At 46.5% G+C, this 17,232-nt stretch overlaps 2 protein-coding genes across 2 annotated transcripts; one reads left to right on the top strand and one right to left on the bottom strand.

The window, feature by feature from the left end:
* Positions 1-2,917: 2,917 nt before the first annotated feature.
* Positions 2,918-5,203, top strand: LOC147991298 (uncharacterized). Its single transcript, XM_087538611.1, has 5 exons — positions 2,918-3,046; positions 3,145-3,239; positions 3,595-3,685; positions 4,567-4,667; positions 5,161-5,203. The coding sequence occupies exons 1-5, from the start codon at positions 2,918-2,920 to the stop codon at positions 5,201-5,203; spliced, it is 459 nt and encodes a 152-aa protein (XP_087394737.1).
* A 4,812-nt stretch (positions 5,204-10,015) lies between these two features.
* Positions 10,016-12,573, bottom strand: LOC125531331 (uncharacterized). Its single transcript, XM_048695743.2, has 7 exons — positions 12,306-12,573; positions 12,105-12,176; positions 11,597-11,664; positions 10,737-10,887; positions 10,556-10,639; positions 10,360-10,467; positions 10,016-10,275 (listed from the first exon to the last, which is right to left on the bottom strand). The coding sequence occupies exons 1-7, from the start codon at positions 12,441-12,443 to the stop codon at positions 10,195-10,197; spliced, it is 702 nt and encodes a 233-aa protein (XP_048551700.2). The 5' UTR covers positions 12,444-12,573; the 3' UTR covers positions 10,016-10,194.
* Positions 12,574-17,232: the final 4,659 nt, after the last annotated feature.

Here is a 17,232-nt window from a genome sequence, read left to right as displayed (position 1 = left end):
CCCACTCAGATAGACATCCCTCTAGTCATCTAAGTGAAACATGATCCGAGTCAACTAGGCCATGTCCGATCATCACGTGAGACGGACTAGTCAACACCGGTGAACATCTTCATGTTGATCGTATCTTCTATACGACTCATGCTCGACCTTTCGGTCTTCTGTGTTCCGAGGCCATGTCTGTACATGCTAGGCTCGTCAAGTCAACCTAAGTGTATTGCGTGTGTAAATCTGGCTTACACCCGTTGTATTCGAACGTTAGAATCTATCACACCCGATCATCACGTGGTGCTTCGAAACAACGAACCTTCGCAACGGTGCACAGTTAGGGGGAACAGTTTCTTGAAATTATTACGAGGGATCATCTTATTTAAGCTACCGTCGTTCTAAGCAAATAAGATGTAAAACATGATAAACATCACATGCAATCAAATAGTGACATGATATGGCCAATATCATTTGCTCCTTTTGATCTCCATCTTCGGGGCTCCATGATCATCGTTGTCACCGGCATGACACCATGATCTCCATCATCGTGTCTTCTTGAAGTTGTCTCGTCATCTGTTACTTCTACTACTATGGCTAACGCTTTAGCAATAAAGTAAAGTAATTACATGACGTTTATGTTGACACGCAGGTCATAAATAAATAAAGACAACTCCTATGGCTCCTGCCGGTTGTCATACTCATTGACATGCAAGTCGTGATTCCTATTACAAGAACATGATCAATCTCATACATCACATATATCATTCATCACATCCTTTTGGCCATATCACATCACACGACACATGCTGCAAAAACAAGTTAGACGTCCTCTAATTGTTGTTGCAAGTTTTTTACGTGGCTGCTATAGGTTTCTAGCAAGAACAATTCTTACCTACGCCAAAACCACAACGTGATATGCCAATTTCTATTTACCCTTCATAAGGACCCTTTTTATCGAATCCGATCCGACTAAAGTGAGAGAGACAGACACCCGCCAGCCACCTTATGCAACTTGTGCATGTCAATCGGTGGAACTAGTCTCACGTAAGCGTACGTGTAAGGTCGGTCCGGGCCGCTTCATCCCACGATGCCGCCGAATCAAGATAAGATTAGTAACGGCAAGCAAATTGACAATATCCACGCCCACAACTGCTTTGTGTTCTACTCGTGCATAGAAACTACGCATGGACCTAGCTCATGATGCCACTGTTGGGGAACATAGCGGAATTTTAAAATTTTCTATGCATCACCAAGATCAATCTATGGAGTCATCTAGCAACGAGGGAGAGAGGAGTGCATCTACATACCCTTGTAGATCGCGCGCGGAAGCGTTCAAGAGAACGGGGTTGATGGAGTCGTACTCGTCGTGATCCAAATCACCGATGACCTAGCGCCGAACGGACGGCACCTTCGCGTTCAACACACGTACGGTTGGGAAGACATCTCCTCCAACTTGATCCAGCAAGGGGGAAGGAGAGGTTGATGAAGATCCAGCAGCACGACAGCGTGGTGGTGGAAGCAACGGTGATCTCGGCAGGGCTTCGCCAAGCACAGGGAGAGGGAGGAGTGTCACGGGAGGGAGAGGGAGAGGCCAGGGGCTAGGGTGCGGCTGCCCTCCCTCCCCCCACTATTTATAGGACCCCTAGGGGGGCGCCGACCCTAGGAGATGCCATCTCCAAGGGGAGGGGCGGCCAAGGGGGGTGGAGTGCCCCCCAAGCCAAGTGGGGCGCCCCCACCCCTAGGGTTTCCAACCCTAGGCGCAGGGGAGGCCCATGGGGGGGCGCACCAGCCCACTAGGGGCTGGTTCCCCTCCCACTTCAGCCCATGGGGCCCTCCGGAATAGGTGGCCCCACCCGGTGGACCCCCGGGACCCTTCCGGTGGTCCCAGTACAATACCGATTACCCCCGAAACCTTCCCGATGGCCGAAACTTGACTTCCTATATATAAATCTTCACCTCCGGACCATTCCGGAACTCCTCATGACGTTCGGGATCTCATACGGGACTCCGAACAACTTTTGGGTTACCGTATACTAATATCTCAACAACCCTAGTGTCACCGAACCTTAAGTGTGTAGACCCTACGGGTTCGGGAGACACGCAGACATGACCGAGACGACTCTCCGGTCAATAACCAACAGCGGGATCTGGGTACCCATGTTGGCTCCCACATGCTCCTCGATGATCTCATCGGATGAATCACGATGTCGAGGATTCACTACTAGGAAAAGGGCTATAGATGAAATTGACACTAATGGCGCACCAGACATGTGGTGCGCCACTACTATATAGAAGTGGCGCACCAGATATGAGTGCGCCATTAGTGTCCATATTACTAATGGCGCACCTGGTGTCTGGTGCGCCATTACTAGTTTTGTCCTGGCCCCATACCCCTCCCAGACTTAGCAGTGGCGCACCAGGGGAAAGTGCGCCATTACTAGTTTTAACTAGTAATGGCGCACCAGTAAGAGATGCGCCATTGCTATCTATACGTATGGCGCACCCCTACCAGTGCGCCATTGCTATCACGTTCTCTCCCCTCCCCTTCCTCCTGACACACCCACCCCCCTCCCTCGACTTTGATTTAGATCAGGAAGCCCCGGCCGCCCGCCTCTTCCTCTCCCTCCCGACCACGACGAGCCCCCTTCCCCCTCCCTCACACCAGATCCAGGGCATGGAGCCGTGGTGAGCTCCTTCCCAAACCCTCCTCACCAGATCCAGAGGAGAGCTGGTGACCACATCCTCCGACGAGGGCGTTGCTCCGGGGTGTGGAGGCCGCCGAGCTGCAGGAGGAGGAGCTCCCCGCCACCCCAAGGCCCCAGATCCAGCCGCCACGACCATAGCTGGGCTTCCAGATCCTCGTCGTCATTGAGCTAGCCCATGATTGATGAACGGCGGCGGATCCGGCGGCAAGGCCAAGGTGCCACAGGCGATGGCGTCGGTGGAGGGTGGTTTCTTCTCCACATCCACACGCCGGGAGAGGAAGCAGCCTCTGCGTTGTTCTGCACCAAGTTCGGCAAGGGGGGACGCGCGGCCGTCCTCCTCCTGCTCTGCATCCATGGCACTCATCTCGAAAGGTACCGTGCCTCTCCCACATTAATCCTGCTTCTGAATCGATCTGCACAGCTGATTTTTGCCTATTGCTCTGTTTGCCTGCAGGGGAGGTACCGCTGGAGCTCTAAGGCGGCCTCAAACACCACCGATCTGGTCGGAGGTTGGGCAGATAAGGCCCTGCGTCGCTTGCTCCTTCCCATGTACGTGTTCATCCCAGTCTCTGACTCTCTGTCCAGACTTAACTACGTAGCGGCTACCTAGTATGGATATGATTACGAGCTAGCCGGATTGGATTATGTAGCCTACCTCAATGCTTAATTAGTCTGGCGGTTTCTTGCACGCATACATGCATGCATCATGGTAGAGAATTGAAATCACTAGCTCTAGCTACTTCGTGGTTGAATGGTTTGCATTGCAGTGTACGATCAAATTATGTACATCTAACATTTGATGAACTAGATGCAGCTTGCTTTTGATTCAGATGATTTATATCCTATATGTTGTGCAAATCGGAGAGATTCAGAATGCTTTTCTCATGTATTTTTGTTATCTCAGGTATGGATTTGGGGCGTATTTCAAGCAGGTAATAACCTACTCTGATGCTTTCGGTCTAAGAGGGAAGTGTGCCACCCCTATCCTCAAGCAGGTAATAATTAATCATTTATGAGCTGATGGACAACAATTACTCTATTCTTCCACCATTGCATCACTCAATCAAATGTCATCATGTATCAATGATGTGAATATGTGAAAAAAATCGTCTGTGCTCTGTTTTCTTATTTGGATGAAAACCAGGCAGTGTAGTTATTTTTTATAGTTTATACACATACTGCATGATTAATTAAAGGTTGTAACCTCACTGTCACGCTAATGGACGTAAAAAAGAAGAGTGGTAGTACTATCAATGGTTCAGTCAGCGCCTCAACAGCGTCTGCACTATTTCTGATATTGTTTTTCAGTATCTTTTTTCTGCACCTTTCTCTTTCAGTTCTTAGTGCTGCTGCCCCATGAACACATTTTTTTAATTTGACTGTACATTCAAATGAAGCCTTTGTTAAGTATACACTCCAAAATTCAGTTAACAGTAGCCTAACTGAATTTTCTGTTTCTGAATTTATAAACTTACTTTATATTCAGTTTATAAATTAATAGTAGCTTCAAAATTAAGTATCATTCGCATGGATCAACTGTTATTTTATTTTGTGGAGGATAAAGTTCAGATCATGAATAATGGCATTACAAGTGAACTTGGCACAATTACACATGTCCTGAACCTCATAGAATCTGACACTAGCAAGTCTTCATTGGCATGCAAGTACTACTTTTACATTGTCATGACAGGAACAATTAATTTGACATGTATCATTGGTACTGCTAAAACATTTCGTTCATGTTTCAACAAATTTGGTGAAGACCACTTCATATGTATTTTGCATATATGAATTATCTCCTGTTGCTTTCTAAGATGTTAGTTCTTTCAGTTCTAGCCCTCCTATCTTTAATTCCTGGCTGCTGGACTACCTGCAGGACAACAAGTTCATTTGCGGCAGCTATCGTTGTGAGCAGTCCGTCCACAACGCGCTCCGCAGCGTCTTCGCCGGGCACAACGAGATCCTCAACGTCTGGAAGTAAGTCATCGGCCATCTGTTTCCTGATGAATTTTCTTTCTAGCTCAATGCGATCGGATCTGACTAGTACGTTCAGATTTACTCTTATTTTCTTTTCAAATAGTACTAGTAGTCTATATTCCAGCTGTGCGACTACCTGTAGCCACCTGAACCGATGAGAATTCTTCAAGCCTACCTATAGCCACTTAAACAAATGTCTATCTCAGATCTGCTCATCTAAAAAATCCAAGTGGAGTAGTATACTGGTAGTATAGTATAATAATATTATCAAAAGGTAAATGCCCTGATTATTTAGCTCTGTCAGATAAATACTCGTCGAAAGTGGGCTCCTAGCTATCAAAATTCATTTCCATTATAATCTTACTCATACAATATTCACATCATGTAATTCTGGAAATATATGCTCATATCTAGTTCTGCATAAAAAAATGACAGTATTGACATGTTATAAATAGTTTGTTTGTGTTTCTGTTTATTTTGTTACATTTTGCAGGGATAAAGTGAAGAAAAAGAAGAAAAGATTACTAGAAGATTAGTTTTAGGATTTTCTTTTATTTCCTTGCAATTTTCCTTTTATTGGAAACTTGTAAAGACATTGTAATATTCTTACTATAATAAAAATTATGATTCTATTTCATTTTTTGTTTTTAAATTATTTTTCCTTATAGGTTGTTTTCTGTAAATTTAGATTTTTTTTGTTTTCCAAATACATTACTAGTGGCGCATTTAAGCCCTTATTAGTGGTGCACCTTCCTTTATTACTAGTGGTGCACCTATAAGGTTATTAGTGGCGTACCTGGAGGGAATACCAGTGGAGCACCGAATGGTATACTAATGGCGCACCATCGGTGCGCCATTAGTAGCACGCCACTAGTAATTTTTACTAATGGCGCACCACTGGTGCGTCATTAGTATACCAGATACTAATGGCGCACCATGCGCCATTAGTATCTGGTATACTAATGACGCACCAGTGGTGCGCCATTAGTAAAAATTACTAGTGGCGTGCTACTAATGGCGCACCGGTGATGCGCCATTAGTAGGCAAAACCGGTGCGCCATTAGTAGGCCTTTTCCTAGTAGTGATTCAATCAATCCATATACAATTCCCTTTGTCAATCGGTACGTTACTTGCCCAAGACTCGATCGTCGGTATCCCAATACCTCATTCAATCTCGTTACCGGCAAGTCACTTTACTCGTACCGTAATGCATGATCCCGTGATCAACCACTTGGTCACATTGAGCTCATTATGATGATGCATTACCGAGTGGGCCCAGAGATATCTCTCTGTCATACGGAGTGACAAATCCCAGTCTCGATTCATGCCAACCCAACAGACACTTTCGAAGATACCTGTAGTGTACCTTTATAGTCACCCAGTTACGTTGTGACGTTTGGCACACCCAAAGCACCCCTACGGTATCCGGGAGTTGCACAATCTCATGGTCTAAGGAAATGATACTTGACATTCAGAAAAGCTATAGCAAATGAACTACACGATCTTTGAGCTATGCTTAGGATTGGGTCTTGTCCATCACATCATTCTCCTAATGATGTGACCCCGTTATCAATGACATCCAATGTCCATAGTCAGGAAATCATGACTATCTTTTGATCAACGAGCTAATCAACTAGAGGCTCACTAGGGACGTGTTGTGGTCTATGTATTCACACATGTATTATGATTTCCGGATAACACAATTATAGCATGAACAATAGATAATTATCATGAACAAAGAAATATAATAATAACCATTTTATTATTGCCTCTAGGGCATATTTCCAACATTATCTACAAGTTATTTTTTTTCACTGTTGTTATACCCAGTGGGTAGATGGCATAAAAAGAGGAGATAGAGACACTGAGTTTTGTCTAGGAGCAAAATACTGATATACTAAGAGCGTAGATGAAATCAAAGAAATGGATTTCGTTCCTAGAGAAACTAGCAAGAGCATTGCCTTTTTTGCTTAGAGGTACATATATGAAAGAGAACATTCGATCTAATGAGAGCAATTTATTCATAGAACTGTGCAAACCAAAAGGAACCCTTGGATAACACACCTGGACTCCCGTTTACTATCTCAATAATGATCGGAGTGAAGGTCACCCCTCTTTGGCTCATGTTCTCTAGAAGGAGACCAATAGTTTCCTTCAAACAAAGTACAGTAGATCATGCTTTGTGCATGTGTTCTCCCTCTTGGTGAACCATGAATCGCACGATCCCACCAGTCCTCTAGGGTAGTAAATACCGAGGGGGTATTGCAGTCACCCATTTTTTTGAAACAACACATATATCAATACAAAGTAACTTAGGTTCATAGAATCATTGTCGGATAGTATTGACATGCAGACCAGGGTACCCCTGGCACAACCATATGGTAGAGTGCACCACGCATTCCCACCCTCCTTGCGATGTGCCCTTGTCAAGGTTCCGTGATTCTTCATCCAGATTTTATGTAAAAGTTTCTCAAATTACAGACATTGGGAATAGCTTCTAAGCGATTTTTTTTTTCAGAAAGAGGGGAACCCTTCAGCCTCTGCATCAAGTGATGCACACAACCTTTTACTGACTATATCGAAGTTCATCATACAAACACAATAAAGATCAACAAACATATTGCCACACATGGTTGCCCCAAAGGGCAAACTAAAAATGAAAAAACGTAGGAAAGTGAGTCTCATGCATCACAAATCCCACTAGTAGGCCTCTAACCAAATTGGTTAAAATTTTCTTGAAATATATACTTTGAAGTAGCATTAGTTCTTTGAGATACATTGACATGAATTTCCAAAGTCCGCCTTGGGGATTAGATGCACTTTTAGCATGTCACCTTGCCCACCAAGTTTCCTTGGGCTACCTATAACATGGCTTCCTTGGATGATTGCAGATCCAAAAATAAATATTTACAAGATTTATTAGTTCATATTTTTATTTCTGATAATATAAACCCAATTTCGACCAAGTTTTGTGGGTGAATTACAAGTGTGCTATTTGTCTTTCCAAAATTCTTGAAACTTGACATATATAGAGGAAGTTATGATAAATATATTAGAGTTTTTAGAGAACGAACCCTTGTGCATTGATTTTCTGGGTGCATTTTAGAGCATTTTTACGAGGTGTGTAATTATCCTCGTCTTCACAATTAAACAAATGATGCCAAGCGATGGTTATGATGCAGGATTAACTCATACTTACTTTTACTAAATTTGAGCAATGTATATGTCAAGGAGTCAAGAAAGTCAGCGAAATTCGTCGTCCACGGACCATGGTTTGGGTAGTACTTTGTTTGGATGCCTTTTTCTCCTCCTCGCTCTCCTAGTCGCATGATGGTGTGGTCTGGGATGCAAGAATCTACCGAAATCAAACGATGGTTGTTGACACTATGTAAGTGCAGTGCATGTTGTACTTGTTGTTCTGCCTATAGTGCTCCTCTACCCATGGCCGAGGACAGCGGGGAGAAGTGGCCGAGGGTGGTACGGAAGACGAGAAATCAGAGGAAAACTTAGCCGAAATTTCACCAGAGGTCGGTGGGGGTGCACGAGCATGCATGGTCGTGACGCCGAGAAGGTTGGATGGTTCGCTGGAGGGGTGATGTGCACTGTCGTGAATTGGGGGGAGGAGAGAGAGGATTTAGGGAGAATTGGAGTGGCTCCTTAAATTTAAACAACAAAGGGATCTTTTCAGGGTCAACTCCTTCAATTTTTTAGCAGTTATAACTTATAACTTTGGAGTCAGTTAGTTAGGCTTTAACTGCTCAAAAGATTTCATTTAAGGAGTTAAATGGACTTTGAGGGATCTAATGCCCTGATGAAGACGATGAAGAATACTTCTCGTAGTAATTTGGTCGCTAAGACTGTTAGAGCATCTACAGTCGCGGACATTAAATTCGGGCCCTCAAACGCCCGCGGATGCACCCAAGCGTGTCCGCGGGGAGTGGTTGGTCACACTTCAAAATTCGTCTGCTGCATCCAGGTACCTCAAAGTTGATACCTCAAATTCATACAAATTATGCATAATAAAAACCTACATACTACTTAGATATCCATGATGATTTCCATGTCAGGCTTTAGGTAGATGGGCGCCTGCGGCACCTTTGGCTCGTTGTCAGACTCACTAGGGGCAAATATTTTGTCGATCTCCACCCTCTACCGGCGGAGGAAGCGCCGGTTGGCCTCCACCGCGGCCTCCGATTAGATGGACTCCAGGATGGCGGTCTGCTCCGCCTCCTCCTCCGCTTGGGCGACCTCGAACTCTGCCATGGCGAAACCCGCAACCGCCTCCGCCTCCACCTCTGGCTCCGCCGCGTCCTCCGAATTCGAATCTGCCCCCTTCATTGGCTAGGGGTCCTGCTCTGCCTTCGACTGCTGCTCCGCATCCTCCACCTTCCCCTTCATCTCCACAAGTCCGGTGGCAGGCCGAATGCGATCCAGGCTTCGTATCTAGCATGAATCTTCTCGAGCAGCTGAAAGTGTCGATCTAACGTCAACATAATGTAGGTGGTCACCCTCCACCGGGCTATGGTTGTTGCGGACGGCGAGCCAAGAGGGGGAGGCGGGGAGGGAGTGGATGTGGCTCGGGCTGGTGGCGCGAAGAGGGAGGGAAGTGGATGTGGCTAGGGCTGGGAAGGGGAGGGGGGTCACTGTCCAGCTTAAATAACCAGACTTTGACTGGAGCGGGCCACGCGACGTTCACACCTCTCAAAGGAGACGATTGTCAGACCGTTGGGTTTCAGAGTGATTTTGTGCGGGATCCTAACATAAGTCCGACGAGACGGACGCGCCTGGCTGCCCCAAATTTGTGTTGGATATGATAGATGCCAGTAAGCTAGGCGTTTGAGACTGGTTTGTTTTTTCTTTTTATGGTTTAAGACGTCCGGCTGTAGATGCTCTTTTCTATATCCGTCCCGAATTTTATGTTGGATAAGATAGATGCCAGTCAGCTAGGCGTTTGAGATTCCGACTGTAAATGCTTTTACCATGAATGCTCTTTGATTTACCATGAATGCTCTTTGATCATATTCACGGTACCATATGACATCATATGAATAAAGCGGAAAGTTAAAGTTCATAACTACTCCCTTCATTCCGAATTACTTGTCACACGTATGAATGTGTTTAGATATATTTTAATTTTAGATATATCTATTTCTGTGATGAGTAATTTGAAATGGAGAAAGTACTTTGCTAAACAAATCAGTTTGAGTGTCAAATTATTCCGGATGACTAACTCCGGATGGAGGAAGTACTTGTCTGCTGGTGTAAGCTTTATATAGACCCCGAGAAAGTCCATCTTCGCAGCCTGTATATTTTGAGATTATCAAGAGCTGAGGGTTGCACTGTCTTGATAAAAGAAAAGCTGGATTTGGAGTTGTTGATTCATTCATCACTGAATGAAATATATGTGCACATACACACCGGAAAGCTTATGAACAATTTTTCTTTCTCTTTCTTTTTTCCTAATTGCTCCCTGATCAACATCAATAATAATACATTTAAGACTATTCTAGCGGACAACATCCACTCCTCACACAACAAGAATCACATGCTGCTGTTGTCTCTGACCGGGCACCCCGTGTTGCATTCTTGATGCGTTCCTTCTTTGCTCCTGCAGCAAGAAACAGGTGTCAAAAACTTGCTCACTGGAACCTCCCCTGCAACCAGCGCCTAAAACTCGGACGACGCAACGCACCTGGAGCATCTGCAGCCGGTACTGCATCTGGCCGTGCTGCACCGCGGAGATGAGCCGCATGAGGACGTAGAACGGCAGCAAGATCCCACTCGCCCTCAGCAAGTATATCTTCAAAGAAAAGGAACACATGTCAAACAATCATGGATCACCTTTATTTGTTTATTTATCCGAGGGAAAAATCATGGATAGAACTCACCGTCAGCAGGCTGAAGGCGTACTGATTCGCGGCGCCGATGGTCACCAGGGCGATGAGATGCCTCAGCAGCAACACAACAGTGAACTGCACGGACAAGCAGAATTCGGTCAGAGTTCAACGCCATTCGCATCTGAAGTTCTGAACATGGCAATGTGGTTCAAAGTCTCGGTCAGGGGTGTACCGTCACCGTCACCGACCGGCACCAGGCAGCACTTCTGCCGGCGGCGCTCGCGCACTCGGCGTAGGCCGGGTCACCCACCGCCGCGTCGAGCCCGATCAACACGGCATCCTCCGGTGCCTCATAATCCTGCCTTGGGACCTCCAGGCTCCCTCTGCACCACGAACAACAGGTTAACGTGTGATGGCGATGACAGGATTCAACATTTGACCCTCTGGACCATTCATGCCATCTCGTATTCTCATTGCATTGTTGAACAGATGGTACCTATCTCTGCAGTAGTGCGAACCAAGAGACGGGTTGACTCGTTTGCAGTTCTGCAAGGCTGCAATGGCATGGTGCTGCAGGAGTGCAGGACACGGTTGTACAGATGTGAAATGGAGGGCATCTTATCTGCCATCTCATGGGGAGAATAATCAGGACAAGGCGGTTGGTATTTGGTACTGTACAACTTGGCTGGCGAAACAGCTGGACCGAATCCACGTACCGGTCGGCGGCTCTGTCAATGATCATTTGTTCTTTGCTTTCCCCCCGTCCTAAAGAAACAAGATGCCATGCCGCGTAGAGTGAGACGGACAGCTGCTGTTTGATTGGTATTCTTGTTTATTTACCTGAATGGTTTGGATTTTTGTATACTGGTCGTGCCTCGCTATTGTGAACCCGGCAACCAGGTCAGGATCCGAATGTTTTATTGGGCATTCCAAATGGTTGATGACAGTTGCATGTCACTCACTAGACATGAATTAGGAGTAAGGTTTTACTATTCAGCATTCACTACGTTCTATAGCCTCTTTGCGCGTACCAGCACCGGTCCCAGTTACCAAGAGAGGGAGAGGGAGAAAATGAGTGGGGAGGGGCGGCACCTGATGGTGACTGCGACATGAGCAACTTGAGTTTTCTTGGGAGCAACGGTGTATCCAGGCTCGTAATTCTGGACAGCAAAAAACATGTTAAACAAAAGCAAGGAAACAAGCAGCGGAGAGTTCTATCTATGAAAAGATTGTACAGTACTCGGTATGCTAAAAACATCTACTCTTTACAGGAGTCCTACCCAAGCTGTGAAGCACTCACTCACACGGGTCTCAATTCCGGAAATCGTGGAAAAGGGCGAACAGAGTTGGTTCATCCTCCCATAGCCTAGTCCTCTTTTTTTTGCTATATATTTTTTAAGTAAAAAATGGAAATTCTCATGGATAAAACAGTAGGAAATGATGATCAGGCAAAGATTAGAATAGAAGTTTTTCAAAAAAGGAAATTCCCATGGATAAACGGACGGTAGGAAATGATGATCAAGCGAAATAACTGGACACGCGAGGATTCCAGTGAGATTTTTTCAAGGAGATGCAACGGAACCAGAGAAGGCCGAGTTACCTGGAGGCAAATCTCGCAGACGGTGCTCCCCTTCTCGTCGCACCATCTCTGCACGCACCCCCTGTGAGCATACTGGAGAACACGACATGAACACGCAGATCAACCATCAAGAAACGGCACCGATCGGGAGAAGGAAACACCCAAGGAATTGGGCAGAACAACAGCCAGAATGATAGCAATCCATGTATACACGACATATACCTTGAGGGAGCCAGAGCATCCGCAGGGAGACTCCATGGCGGTTGCGGTTGCGCAGCCGTCGTCCCCTTCCTCCTCGTGGCAAATCCTGCACTGCCTCGGCGAGCACGAGCACCACGCCTCGTCCTGCCGCTCCGTCATCCTCCTCCCTCCCTCCGATCTCTCGAATTCCAGCCTTCCTCTCTGGCTCCGGCTCTGGCTATCTCCGCGGGCGGCTATTGGCTGCTGCTCCTCTGATTCTCTCCCCTTTCCCTGAATGGGGATGGCATTGAATAAGGTTTTTCTGGAACATAGGTGGCATTAAATAGGTACGACGAGGCGAGGAGGAGAAACCGAAAGGGGCCACGGAAATCCAAATGCGCGACAGGTGGTGGCCCCGAACGCTCTGGGAACGGCCACGGCAGTTGCTAGTTGGTTCCGGGCCGCCGCAACGGGCAGGCTTCAATTAGCTAGCTCCTGGTCGATCTGGGCCTCGGCGTGCTTTGTACGACCGGATTGTTGCCATACTTCCTGCCATACATGTGTTGTGTGTCGTACACCCATTGGTACTACACTCGTTGGTATTCAGAGCATCTCCAAGACCGACCCATAGATCAGACACCCACAAATACTAAAGGAAAAGCCGGTCATTCAAAGTTATCCAGGTACATTTAAAACAGAATTTGAATCTAATCAAACAAATTACATGCGAACTGGATAATTTTCATACAAACCGGATGAAAACATTTATATTTAACTAAACTATACCAGACTAGGCTAAACTAGCCTATAGTCGGCCGCGGCGGGTCTTCATTTCCATGACATGTCTTCCCTTTGTCCGGCAGCCCGCTCATCGGACTGCCCTTAACCCCGGAGGGACATGCTTTAGCGGGAGGGGAAGAGTAGCCACCCTCCGCTACCGCGAAGCACAAATTAAAATTGGTTTTTGGAACGGAAAAGACGGACGCCGTGGCCTACGCCCCGGGCAAGTCACCGGCTGTGCAACCCGGTGAGGCGGCGGCGTTGGCCTTCATGGGACCCAACCGGCGGCGACCATCCATGTTCTACTTTTCCTCGATGTCAGCGGCGGCCGCAGACATGCCGGCTTGGTCGTCGTGGCGTCGGGGCACGACTGACGCGGAGTTGGTGACCTCATCGTTGGTGCCCAGTCAAATTCCTCTGCTGTTGAGTCAACATCCGTGAACAAGGCTTATTCTTCGCGTGTCAGACGCGTTGCCGGCATCGCTCGCGACAGATTTGCAAGGAGACAACATTGGCCAGTTTGGACGAGCGAGGACGTCCTGGTGGTGGCAGTGGCACCTGCTCTGGAGGGCTTGCCGGCAAGCCCTCCTGTATCCTGCTGGCTTGTCGGGCAACCCATGCAGCTGCAATGCTGAAGAGCTCCTTCTTCTACTCGCCAGAGAGGCCATCACAGAAGAATTTGGAGCTGGAGGCCATGCCGAGTGTGATACTAGGGTGTGGTTCCTGCCCGGCGCATGGACATGTTTAAATAGTGTGCGGATGCGAGACACCTACCAGAGAGGTGCTTAATATATATCAGCCGACACAGGGACAAACATGTGGCGCTCGGGCAATAGATTATGTTCCTCCACACACACGCTGGTTTAATGGAGGTAGGTGGGCAGACAAATGCCATTTCAGTGCGGAGAGAAGGCGTGTGCAACAGGCGGCGCTCTCGGTCGACGAGCCGCTTCAATGCCAGCGCAAGTAAGATATCACGTCCGCTCTAGGCCGTGTCAATGTGGTGTTAAAAATATGCTCTAGAGGCAATAATATTTGTATTGTTATATTTCCATACTCATAATTACAAAGTTTATATTCTATGCTATAACTGCTATGATCCTGGAATATGTGATTCAGTAGAAAACTCATATGCACGTGTGGAATAATAAACAGTAAAAACGAAAGGTTCCTAGTCTTGCCTCTAGGACTAGCTCAAGTGTTGTTGGTGATCACATTTTCCAGATCTCGGGATATTGTTAAGTGTAGCGATAGTCCTAAAACAACATTGAGATTATGACATTGGAAGAACGATCATATTGAATCGACCCAATCTTGTCTGTTATGAATTGAGTTAATATCGTCTATAATCAATTGTAATAACATAGAGTGTTAACATGTGATTTTGCTCCTTAGACCATGAGAATATCGTAGTCACTTCTTACCATATAGTGGGCTTTGGGGTTGCTCAAACGTCACCTGTAACACGATGATCATAACGATAACTTATAGGTTCATTAGAAAGTTTGACAAGGGACTAGATAGCTCGAGAGTGGGATTTGCTTCTCCGACGATGGAGAGATATTTTTAAGGCCCTCTCCGTCTGATGACGTCCATCATCGCCTGACCAGGCATAGGTGACTACGTCAAGGGGATGCCAGAACACAATAACGAGAAAGAAAAGAAAAATGGTGACGAGGATTTTGGTATAGTGAGCATGGTGATGACTTAGGGGGGTACCGATGTATCCCGGGTTTTGTGAAGTATCGTGAAGCAAAAGGAACATCACATGATAACCAAAGGTTCACTCAAATATCATTCGTGTGCTCATAGGGATCGATATGGACGTCCACGGTTCCACTGTCAGTCATTGAACGAACGGTTTCGTTCATGTCTATGAGTTACCGAAACTACGGGGTCACACGCTTAAGGAAATCACGATCTGTTGAGTGTTAGTATGACGGGAGTGATGAGAATATATTTGTGGTATTGTTTTATTAATATCCAGAATAGTTCCAAGAGGATTCGGAAGCGTTCCGGGGTCACTGGAAGGGTTTCGGTGAATATCGGGTAATGCCGGATATTACCGATAAATAATATATAGGTGGAAAATGTTTCCAGGGATGTTAAATTATATATAAACTGATCTGAGAGTATTTAGAACAATTTTATATTTAATTTAATATCAACGGGCCTAAGAAGGCCAAGTGTTAGAAGGCAGCTTGGGCCACAAAGGCCCCAAGTGGGGAGGCGCCTCCTTCCCTAAGTAAGGAGGCCGTGTTGGGATGGAGGAGGAGTTAGACTCCTCCCCCCTAGGCTGGCGCACAAGGGGGACTCCTTCCCCCTTGGTGGCAGCCCTCCCTCCCCCACTAACCTATATACACTAGAGGTTTGGTGCCCTTTTGTACACACAAGTTTTGGAGCCTCCTCTAGTTCTTCTGGTTCTAGTTGGTCCTAGTTGACTAATCAAAGGTAGACTAATCCTCTAATCCTTATAATTAAAAGTCTCGTGTGGTTCTAATCCCCCCTCTAATTCTCCGGCGGCAATTAGCTCTGAACGATGAAGTGTTGTCGCATTGTGAAGGTTGCATGCGTGCAACCAAGTAGAGAGGTCATACTTTCGCTCTTTGGTTCAAGGGACTATTCATGAGCGGTTCACAGGATCGCTCATCAACGGTTCGAGGGACTCCAAGTACGATCTATGAAGTAAATATGCCCTAGAGGCAATAATAATGTTATTATTTTATTTCCTTATATCATGATAAATGTTTATTATTCATGCTAGAATTGTATTATCCGGAAACATAATACTTGTGTGAATACATAGACAAACTAAACGTCACTAGTATGCCTCTACTTGACTAGCTCATTAATCAAAGATGGTTATGTTTCCTAACCATAGACATGTGTTGTCATTTGATTAACGGGATCGCATTATTAGGAGAATGATGTGATTGACATGACCCATTCCATTAGCTTAGCACCCGATCGTTTAGTATGTTGCTGTTGCTTTCTTCATGGCTTATACATGTTCCTATGACTATGAGATTATGCAACTCCCGTTTGCCGGAGGAACACTTTGTGTGCTACCAAACGTCACAACGTAACTGGGTGATTATAAAGGAGCTCTACAGGTGTCTCCAAAGGTAAATGTTGGGTTGGCGTATTTCGAGATTAGGATTTGTCACTCCGATTGTCGGAGAGGTATCTCTGGGCCCTCTCGGTAATGCACATCACATAAGCCTTGCAAGCATTGCAACTAATGAGTTAGTTGCGAGATGATGTATTACGAAACGAGTAAAGAGACTTGCCAGTAACAAGATTTAACTAGGTATTGAGATATCGACGATCGAATCTCGGGCAAGTAACATACCGATGACAAAGGGAACAACGTATGTTGTTATGCGGTCTGACCGATAAAGATCTTCGTAGAATATGTAGGAGCCAATATGAGCATCCAGGTTCCGCTATTGGTTATTGACCGGAGACATGTCTCGGTCATGTCTACATTGTTCTCGAACCCGTAGGGTCCGCACGCTTAAGGTTTCGATGACAGTTATATTATGAGTTTATGAGTTTTGATGTATCGAATTTAGTTCGGAGTTCCGGATGTGATCACGGACATAACGAGGAGTCTCGAAATGGTCGAGACATAAAGAATGATATATTGGACGGCTATATTCGGACCCCGGAAGTGTTCCGGGTGATTTCGGAGAAAACCGGAGTACCGAAGGGTTACCGGAACCCCCCCGGGAGAAGTAATGGGACATATGGGCCTTAGTGGAGAAAGAGAAGGGCAGCCAGGGTGGGCCGCGCGCCTCCTCCCCCCTGGTCCGAATTGGACTAGGAGAGGGGGGCGGCGCCCCCCTTTCCTTCTCCCTCCCCACTTCCTTCCCCCTCCTAGTAGGAGTCCTACTCCTACTAGGAGGAGGACTCCTCCTTGGCGCGCCTATAGGGCCGGCCGGCCTCCTCCCCTTGCCCCTTTATATACAGGGGCAGGGGCACCCCTAGACACACAAGTTGATCTTCGTGATCGTTCTCTTAGCCGTGTGCGGTGCCCCCTTCCACCATAATCCTCGATAATATTGTAGCGGTGCTTAGGCGAAGCCCTGCGACGGTAGAACATCAAGATCGTCACCATGCCGTCGTGCTGACGGAACTCTTCCCCGACACTTTGCTGGATCGGATTCCGGGGATCGTCATCGAGCTG

This window comes from Triticum urartu, chromosome 1A (genome assembly GCF_056163025.1).
Source record: "Triticum urartu cultivar PI428250 chromosome 1A, HENAU_Tu73, whole genome shotgun sequence".
In the NCBI taxonomy this organism is placed as follows: domain Eukaryota; kingdom Viridiplantae; phylum Streptophyta; class Magnoliopsida; order Poales; family Poaceae; genus Triticum; species Triticum urartu.
This window is presented reverse-complemented; position numbering and strand designations above follow the sequence as displayed.

Bases quoted from the DNA above. Each gene is read 5' to 3' on its own strand.
- LOC125531331 (XM_048695743.2), bottom strand. From the start codon at position 12,443: ATGACGGAGCGGCAGGACGAGGCGTGGTGCTCGTGCTCGCCGAGGCAG. The intron at 10,640-10,736 runs GTACACCCCTGA...TTGTCCGTGCAG, and splicing joins GCCGGTCGGTGACGGTGACG to TTCACTGTTGTGTTGCTGCT. The intron at 10,468-10,555 runs GTGAGTTCTATC...TTTTCTTTGAAG, and splicing joins ACGCCTTCAGCCTGCTGACG to ATATACTTGCTGAGGGCGAG.
- LOC147991298 (XM_087538611.1), top strand. From the start codon at position 2,918: ATGGCGTCGGTGGAGGGTGGTTTCTTCTCCACATCCACACGCCGGGAG. The intron at 3,047-3,144 runs GCACTCATCTCG...GTTTGCCTGCAG, and splicing joins CCTCCTGCTCTGCATCCATG to GGGAGGTACCGCTGGAGCTC. The intron at 3,240-3,594 runs GTACGTGTTCAT...TTGTTATCTCAG, and splicing joins CGTCGCTTGCTCCTTCCCAT to GTATGGATTTGGGGCGTATT.